Source organism: Opisthorchis viverrini (genome assembly GCF_000715545.1).
Source record: "Opisthorchis viverrini unplaced genomic scaffold opera_v5_8, whole genome shotgun sequence".
Lineage (NCBI taxonomy): Eukaryota > Metazoa > Platyhelminthes > Trematoda > Opisthorchiida > Opisthorchiidae > Opisthorchis > Opisthorchis viverrini.
In genome coordinates, this window is record NW_008751664.1 from 2,753,380 (window position 1) to 2,763,329 (window position 9,950).

The following is a 9,950-nucleotide window of genomic DNA, read 5'->3' on the forward strand; positions in this document are numbered from 1 at the left end:
TTTGAGAATTTGGGAAATTATTTTTATATAAAACAAAGCTGTTACGGAAAGCACACCCTGGTTTCCCATGATATCATTGCTGAACTCCATCCACCATATGCTAAACGAAAGGTACTCATCATTTGTCCATCGGACACCAGCTTCTAGTTCTGTTCCTCAATAGTGACCAAAACTAGGGACAGCGGATGGATTTATATACGCGATGAGCTTATAGACGCGGAAACAGAAGTGGAGAGGTTACCTATGGATGTTCACATGTTTTACCAGTCGCATGATATGCAGGCAATACGTCGTACGTTTACGCTGGTCTTCACCTGTCCGATTTCATTGACAAGAAACAGACCCTCGAAAGTTTACAGGCCAAATACCCGATGCATTTTTGGGGAGATTAAAAACATATACAGAAGAAAGCGTATTCATTATAGTATGTCTACTGGGTAGCCTCAAGTCTTGGATGGTATACAAAACTGAAAACAAATAGGTAGGATGAATGAGTGACTGAACAAGAAAATTTGAAGCAGAATCCCCGAATGTACAGATCTACCGAGCTGTCCTCCATTTCGTATATTCAATTCGCTGAGCACTGCATGTCACGAAAAAAGCAGAAGATTCAAGCAGCTTGTGGAAGCGTACACAATGTCCGTTCATGACACGGATTGATTGTAGCCAAAGTAATGGCCACTTGAGGAAGAACTTGTCGGAAGTGTACAGTCTTCCGACTGGTCTGATTTCATGGGCTCATACGACTGGTTCTGACCAATCAAATAGCCGACTGAAAAATTCGAACATTGCGGATCAATAGTGGAACCGGGATGATGTTCGTTGGGGGATATCACAGTAGTCGAATAGGGTTGAAGGGAATCCAGATGGGGCGCACAACTCCAAATCGGTGGTAGGAAGTGAGTGTGTGTGGTGCTTGAGTCGCAAACAAGTAAATGCATAGGCAAGTTATTCTGGTTTTCAAACGACGGATTCGTTAAAGCTTCACGTTCACCGATGTGCGTGTGAGACGGAGATGGAAGCGAAGACTGTGAAGGGGCATGAGTAGATAAAAAAGGTGCCGTTTCGTACGTGGAAAAGTTCGGTTGATGAAGGGGAGAGTTTGCATAAACGTTAATCTGAGGAGAAAGTGTACAAGACACAGGTGAAGGAAACCTTGGAGAGCAGTGTTCCAACACCTTCTCACCGGGGTTCACTAATTCGTGGCTATCCACAGCATCTGGTCGGCTGTCAGTTTCGGAACAAAAAGGCGAAAGAAGAGGAAGCGAGAGGTTGCTGTTAGTAAGAACGGAGTTGGTGTTAGGTGGGTTTTGAACCGAACGCAAGTCGCACTCAACAGGTCGCCATATATGATCCAAATTGATTGACTCAATCGGATTCGGAACTGGAGTGGTATCGATTCTTGAGTGCAAGGTGAGCTCCGGCTGGTATGAGGAGCAGCTATAGAGAGCATCTTGACCATCGTGGTGCGAAGCTTCAAACGCATTGCAAAGATCTGAACTGGAGGTTGAGCGGTGGTCTTCTCCAGTCAGGTTAATTATGTTCAGCTCTCCTGAAGTGCTCGTAACACAAGGCATATCCTGTTGTGTCGAAGCTACAAGGTGTGTGCCGCTGGCTGTAGTCGTGTTAGTCGAAGTGGTAGCTGGATTTAGGAGATAGCAAACACTTGATTCAATGTTTTGGGTGGGACAGGACCAAGGCATAGTTTCGGCGGAATCAGCAGGGGGTTGTACACTGGGTGACAAGAGAGAGGTTGGCATTTGAAGAGGAATCAGCGAGGTAAACATCACTGTTTGATAGGAAGAGCTGGAATCAGGAGGTTGTGGACTGTCAGCTGTATGGCGCATTGACCGGTGAACTGAGGAAGCCTGTGGCTGGTGTTGTGAAGATAAGTATGGCATAAAGACAGTACTGACAGCCGGCAATGTGCCAGCGAATGCAGTATCCGCTGATCTTGGATTACAGCCCGGTTCACGGCCCAACGTCGAGTTAATATGTGTCCCAACTGAGTAGCTTACGGGAGCTAGCAGCTCAGACCCTGTGTTCTCGTCCGGGATCACCTGGAACAGAGATAACGGCAAACTGAATCAGTGACTGGTAACTGAAACACTGAGCCATTTCAACATGAACTGTTTGATACTTGTCAAAATAGGTAGGCGTCGGTAAATGCACCCAGACTAGCAGCCTTGTCAACCTGGTCAGCCACGGAATTTGTCATAAGCATGATCCAGAATGCCACACAAAAACGAGAAATGCGACTGGGAAACTATATTCTGCGTAAATAGCATCCTCAAGAGAATTGTCGAGGTAAGAGGCAAGTGAAAACTCAGAAGTAGATTTCCTTAATATGGCTCCAAAACGAAGAGGAAAATTTCAAACATTATATATATGCATATATGGAAAATAAGTAACGCGTAAATAAGAGCATACATAGAAACAATTCTGACTTACGGAATCTGAAGCTGACTCCATCCTCGGCAGTTGGGTTTCCGTCAAAGGATGGTAAGTCGATGCTTTAGTTGCATGCTGTTCCATGGTAGATTTTTGTGCCCTCACGCCACGTTTTTTGGATGAATCTGCAGGGGTCACGGTATTCTTGGGTTGGTGGCTGCGCTGAAAGTGGCGTTTTAAATTGGAAATGCGAGTGAATTTCTGTTCGCACATACCGCACTCGTGAAGCACCCTGTTTCCGTGGATCTTTTTGTGTCGAGACAAGGTACCGGCAGTCTGGGGCGGTGTAAACAAATGGAAAGAGAACAAATTTACACGATAAAGTGCGATGGTCTTTTGGCGAAGTGAGACAATAGAAAGTGAATCCCCGGAAAAACACTATAGATCGTTCCGGATGATGTGATGAGGCATGGAAAATGAACGCACAAGGTTATCGTTCACACAGCTATAAAGATTCATCTTGCAACCCGCTGGAAGATCCATCTGAGTCGAAAACCCCATTATCGTCCATTAAATGATCATAGGTAGTGCGATTACACTGGAAAAAAAAGCAAACTGATACCTAAAGAAGCTGACAAAGCACTTCAAATGTAAGTCAGTTAATTTAGGACAAAACAAAATTTTTGCTCCCAGTTCCCATCTAATGTTTTCCACACGTGAAGCACAACGACTAAGGGAAATAAACGTCTGAGCAGCGACTACTTAAACAAAGTTTCACAGCGACCATCGCTCTCTAGCTCGTGCGAGCTAAAGTATGCCAGTTGAGTGACAGAGACACAAAGAACAATGAATAGCCCCATGGAACAAAAGTGTTTTCAGAACTTCGTAATACGCACATGCCTAAGCAATAGAAAACAATCGCGTGTGAAATCTGAAACATCTGGGTGGGCCAGGGATGGCACAAAACCTTAGCACAGACGGTTGCATTAGTCAGTGAGGGTATACATGCATACTGCAAACAATAAACGCATTCCTGAGAGCTGTAGTGCCTGGAGCCATATGAAACATTAGGAACGGCAAACGCACTCAAAGCTACGATGCGATAGCATCAATCGGCGTCAACTGTTACAGTCCACTAGGGCAGTAACTAACAAAACTCCCTCGCGAATTCAAGGAAAATCTAACAGAAACAAGTGGGATGGGGCCAACTCTTGCAATATGAAATGGCGACTGCTCAAGTTTACGAAATGTAAGAAATTTTCACGTCATTCATAAAATGTGACTCAACAACTGATGCAAAAAGAACGAATTACCAACCTTAAACGTCCTTTCACACATTGGGCATTGGAATTTGCGCTCAGAGCTGTGTCTGAAGGCCAAGTGGTCCCGCAGCTCGCGACTGACGGTAAAACCAGCACCGCAGAACTGAAGCAGAAAGGTGGTCAGATAAGACCGACTGCTCAAGCGAACAGCGGATCGTCTAGATTTACAACGAATGTACATAGACCGCTGATCTGGCACAATGGAGACTAGTAAGTGTCGGTTCTCAAGGTGGTATCCAAATAAAGGTAAGAAATCTGTTATGTTCGTACGGGAATGTGGACAGTAAACACTAGGTTAATCTACACAGCTGAAAAGATTCCCATCTAGGCAACTAATTCTGTAACTGAACCCGGAAATCAACTGGCTGGATAAGTTGGGTTGCTTACCCCGGAGCAACTTGTGAGATGCGGAAAGCAAGTGTGTTCGTCTACGAAACGTCGATTAACTGAACAGATCGGGAACATCGATCGTTACGATCAGGTCTCTCGAAAAGGTTTACAAGCTTCTAATATCGTCTAACTTCAAGGTTAATGTTTGCGTGGCCAACATACAAACATGTAGTCACATAGAGACCTTGATTATGGACTATATTAATGAATAAACTAAGATACTGAGCTAATCACCTACATGGTTGTTCCTTACCAGTGAACCTCAAGTCTTTGAATTAATCTTTGAATTGAAGGTGTGCCAGCCCAAGTTCTTCTACGGGAGTGGGTGGATCCAATTAACCAACTGTGTTGAATCAGCTGACGTTAGTGCGTTGTAGCGAAGATCATCGCTACAATAATACGAAAGCCTAGGACAACGTCAGATGACTACTTTGGACTGTCACCACCCATCACAACCAGGATACACTACCAGACTGACCAGGATCAAGCCACGAACAAAGAAAAAATTCGGTGGTCAATCATAAGTGAATCGACCGATAGTAGGAGGAATAGGAATACCTGCAACGTGGTCACAATCCCCTTTGGGTTGGTACTAATATAAAAGGATTATAGTTCGTACGTTTTGTGTGTGCACTGAATTGGGGAACAGTGAAATTTTACGCCACCAGCGTGTACCAACAGACTGACGGAGAAGGCAAATTCAGCAGCAGACACGATCAAGCAATTACATATGAATTGGCCAAGTCATTTGTGGATAGTTAGTCAATCCGGTTAACTGGAATAGTAGGCAAACTGACCGTCTGAAAAAGTGGCGAGTCTGTAACCTAATCCTTTGTTCTTCCTTCGGATTGTCCGGTCACAGACGAATGATAAGAGAAAAACTAACACATCTGATCTTCCCAGTAAGTGAACAGTCTACCTTCTCGAGTAGCCGACTCGCCGATCCATAGTAATGCCTAGTTACTGGCATGTCATTTTAACAGTGTCAGACTCATCAAATTAGGAAGTTCGAGGATGCCCATGGGAAGAAGATGGCGCGCGTTCGCTTCACGTAACACGACTTGTAAGATGGATGAAAACACTTCGTGTTGATTTCTCGGCATTTTATCGCTCTAATCTAAACACAGTATCGACATATCTTTACAGTGAATGGTGAGTAAGGATGATAGTTTGTGACTCCGTCGATCACATAGCTTTCGAAATACAAATACAAACAATCGTTCAGCTCTAGCACCCTTTCGGTGCCTAGCTGCTATGCCACACGAAGGAAGCACGAGGGCTGGGATACTGCCAGGTTGCCCAAACCTAGACAGAGGAATTCGAGAGGCAGAGATCGGGTTCGAACCACGGACCTTCCGGTCAGTAAATTCGCGCTCTAACCACTTGAGCCATCTCGCCTTCTGCTTTCAAAATAAAGATGAGTATTAGCGCTACTTCAAGAGGACAAGGAAGAGGTTGGTCGTTCTTAATTTCAAAGTGTGCGGCATTCATGCAGCAATAAGGGTGTTACTATGGAAAACAGTGTTGGTAAACTGAGGACGAACGCATAGTTTGTCCTCATTCCCACTACGCCATCATCGCTTGAACAAGGACCACTGACCTCACCTCCCCCAATTTCATTACAATATTCTCCATCGAAGTAAATGTGGACCAAGTACGAAGACACCACCCAACAGTGCAGTAGATGACCTTCCTCTAGCAAAGCGAGGCAATAAGCTTCTTCAGTCCTATTGACGACTGTTTCCTGCGTGCCTGCCTTTAATTTCCTGTTCGCAGAGCACTAATAACTTGTAATGTGTACGGGACCGTATTTTCCGAGGGAGAGAACCGGATAATCTGGTCCATCCCAGCGAACAACCATTAACTCACGACAACCGTAAGGATGCATCAGATAAGGATGACAATACGATCTCTGCCGCTCCCTAAATATATTTCTGTTTAAAGTGCACACCGCCCTTCCCTCAGGTTTGGGAGCGAAGCAGTTCATATCAGTATCGCGTTCGTCCTACGTACACGTACATACAAACACACAGCTCAAGTGTCTGTGCTACCTACATGGTCTGTCATAGCCATGCTATTGCCAATCGAATGAAACCACATTGGCAATGCCTGAATATGGGGGGGATAGAGTATATGGTAGATAGTTGTGAGATTGGGTTATCTGGAGAGTTCGTGACCTAGAGTAGGAATACTTAGGTAAGAAGCAGACTGTCAACATAACCGTTTAGACTGTCACGATCTGTACTTTCAAGATGATATTCACTTGGTTCAACTTTACAAGCGGCTAACGAACAAACGGATCGTGCAAGGTCATCTACTACAGTGGTGTTTAGTTCGATCCCCTCTAAACGCGGAATCCAACTAGCAAAGAAGTAGGAACAAAACGTCAAATATTTATGCACAGCATTCTATCGGTTCATTTTCTTGTGCGAAACTTGTAACTCGCTTTTGTGAAAACCTTGCTAGGAGCAGCGTGTGCACATGAACATGTAGAGGGTAAATCCTCGAATACGTTCTTATAAAGCTGTTCCACTGAACCAACATAGAAAATTCCCCCTATGACTCACAACTGGTCTGCAATGATATTTTCAGTATCTCTGAAAGAAATGAAACACTGGAACCATTGTCACGGTACTCTCGAAAAAAAGGAGCTTTTCGGAGAGATTAAATTGCCTCTGAAATTTGACGGCAGCAATCTGTTTATGGAGGCGCAACACATTCAGTTAAAGAACATCATAAACGAGGGATTCAGATGAGTCTCCCGCGTAAACCAAATTGGTATGCAAATTAGTGTCGGCACTGTGCAATATATCTAGCTCGGGTGCACTGATTGTTTGACTATGTCACCTCAATCGGTGATGAAGCATTTGCAATCCAACTGCCAAGCTCGGCGTACAAACCAACAACCAAGCAAATCAGTGCCGAAGTGCAGCATTAGTTAGTTGTGCTAACTGTTTGAAATGTCTCGCACAAACTTCTGTAAAACACTCTTCCCACCTGACTGATGTGGGCGAATCCGTATGGTCCTAGCGAACAACAGATTATCTAACCACAATGCATTCATTCACCCAAAAGTTGGACTGGTTTTCCTACAAGCCCACAGTGTGCAGGGGTAAAGGAGATTGACGGCAATTCCTCAGATCAAGCAAATGGTATAAGAACAAAGACCTATCTCCGTGAGACTATGAACCAACAACAGAGCCTCGAGGAAATTCTCAGCCGTACCGTGAACTACACTTAAATAGGCAGAAGCATAGAGCCCCCGCTAAGACAAATGAGAACGTTTTTCAACACAGAATTTCGTAAGCCCGTTCAGAAGAGAATGTTTGTGGAAGTTCAGTGGGTAGTCGTCACGGATTAAATAGGATGTCAGCCACTAATAACAGTGGCGTAATGAACCCATTCGACGAAGCACAACATAAAAATGGGACTAATTCCATTTAAACCAAAAAACAAAATACACAGTCTACCAGCAGAGGAATAATCGGTTCCACCAGTTTCCGTACATGACCAAAACGGGCCATAACCAAAAACGAGCTCACAAGCCGGACAGTTTGCCCTGGAAAGCTCTTTTTTGTCTTAAACTATCTGACTTGCCAGTAACTCTTCACTGCCCCTCTTGATAATCTTTCTCACCGAAAACGTCCGTTACCAGTTCGACGATTTGGACTGGATAGCCAAATATTCATGACGCAGTGACCGTGTCCAAACATATGTCACAGTTTAATTTATTTAAAGCCACAAAGCAAAATAATCGACAATTGCACTTTGTTTCATTAGCTGCTGAAGTTAATTTACAACAGGGATTTCTGACAATAACTACCTTGATCACCAACTCGATTAGAGCAGATTCTGATAGCATTATACTAGAAACTGGAACCTACGTGTGTGTAGATGTGAAAACTGGACGATGAGTGACAGTTAGTTAAATGATGTCAAACAAGGTCACCCAGATTTCGTTCACGCGTGATGTGGGACCGAAACTGAGTGAAGACCAGTTGATCGTGTTTACTACACTCAAAGTGACAGAATACGAATCAACGCTGTCGACGTTGGGTCAAACGATTCATATGCGCTTGTTACAATGCTCCAGTGTGATAGCCTAAACCATCGAATCTGTAAACAAAGCCAATACTGCATACGACCACAATAAACCAAATGAATCCCTAATATTCGTCGACTTTGCATAGTGAGAGGGGACTTGCGCATTGTTCATTTACGAGTAAAATGATACAATCAATTTCAATTCTTTCTAATGCTGCGCTTACTCACTTCGCAAACGAACTGCTTGAGACCAAAATGTCGGGCCAAGTGTTCGTCGAATGCACATCGCTCGTTGGATTTGAATTCGCAATAGCCACAGTTGAAACGATACTCACCAAGATGAACTTGGGTGTGATGGCGCTGGAGACTGTACAAGAATGCGTAGGACTGGGTGCAGAATCTACATTTGTAAGGGGGGCCTGTGGTCTCACCTTCAGGACAAGTCCCGTCAGGAGGAGCAGCTCCCTCGCTGACAGCTGCTTCAGTAGCACACGTCCCCGGGGACTGAAGAGTGGATAACACATGTTGTATGATGAATGAGTGATTCAATAAGAAACACATGGACGAAGTGTTGACCGTAATACAGAGCGAACCCATCTACACGAAATGAGCTCCCACAAAATGAGTTCCCAAACGGTCTCCTCGGACGGAGGCTATCTCATCGAAAATACTGGACATAGTTGTACCCCTATGAAAAGACTGTTTAGTTCGTCCTTCAAAGCTTTTTTTGGATTAGGAGTCGATGGACAGAGCGTTTCTCAGGTGGAAGCACAGACCGCTTCCCCCATTGATTCAGATTAGCTGACGAAACACCAGACATCCATTCACCCCAAAAACTGCGCGCTGAAAGTCAACGCAATTCAACACATCAATTTCGTTAGTTAAATCAGCTTATCTCGTTCTAGTTGCGAGCAGGAATTTTGACTGGATTGAATGCAGTGGTACACCTAGCCACCAGTTGTAGTCAGCATCCCACCCCTTCTGATTTCATGCGAGTTTGCATCAAATTTTCTTGATGTCAACAAAAATCGGAAACCTAAATAACTGACGAAGGACACCATATAGCTTGCGTCCCTAACGGCTAAGGTGTGACGAACGGTTACAGTCGGGGTACATACATATGGTTTGTAAGTGCACATATTCGGGCCACGTGACACCATAACAATCGTTTTAATTGTATGTGAATAATACTAAACAAAGGGGTCCTTTCAATGCAGTTCTCGTCGTGTATGTGGAGCTAATCTGTGTCCAAAAGCACAGAAGCACTGAACAGCGGCTCCTACTACTCTGGAAATCACCTCAGGTGCGCATCTACAGAGAGACTAGGTCTCGCTACTTCTAGACTAAACCGTCCGGTCACGAGCTATGTCTGTCCGGCTGATCAGCTATGTGAATGACTCGCAGCTGAAGCGCGCCTGTCGGCTACTCACCGCAGATCGGCTCCAACCACGGAATGGAATGTTCACTGAAAGGTACAGAAATATGTTCATATTATCGATAGGCTATGAACGGTCCATAAAAAATAATTCACATGACGACAGAACTTTGCACATGGTGAGCCAAAGCTCGAGCAGAAGTCAACAGGCGATATGATGTGAATTCTGTCACCGAAAGATGAATGGCACTAAACCACCGGTGCGATTTAACCACATCGCTAATCAGCCGTTAGTCTTCAACTAATAGTCGGGAGGTTTCCAGCTCTCCGTTTTTTTACTTTTCAGTTTTGCCACATCCTATCGACAAATGGGTTCTTGCTGATGAGGCACTAGAATAAACCACATCTGTGCCGGCCAGATGGACGAC

General features: G+C 44.5%; 1 protein-coding gene across 1 annotated transcript; it reads right to left on the minus strand.

Annotated features, from left to right (window-relative positions):
- Window positions 1–345: 345 nt before the first annotated feature.
- T265_12641 (hypothetical protein) lies at window positions 346–8,651 on the minus strand (the record flags this gene model as incomplete). The annotated part of the gene is made up of 4 exons (XM_009164723.1): window positions 346–2,060; window positions 2,452–2,727; window positions 3,709–3,816; window positions 8,376–8,651. Coding segments are annotated over 4 exons (2,076 nt in total), but the record flags the coding sequence as incomplete, so codon positions are not given.
- Between the last annotated feature and the right edge of the window lie 1,299 nt (window positions 8,652–9,950).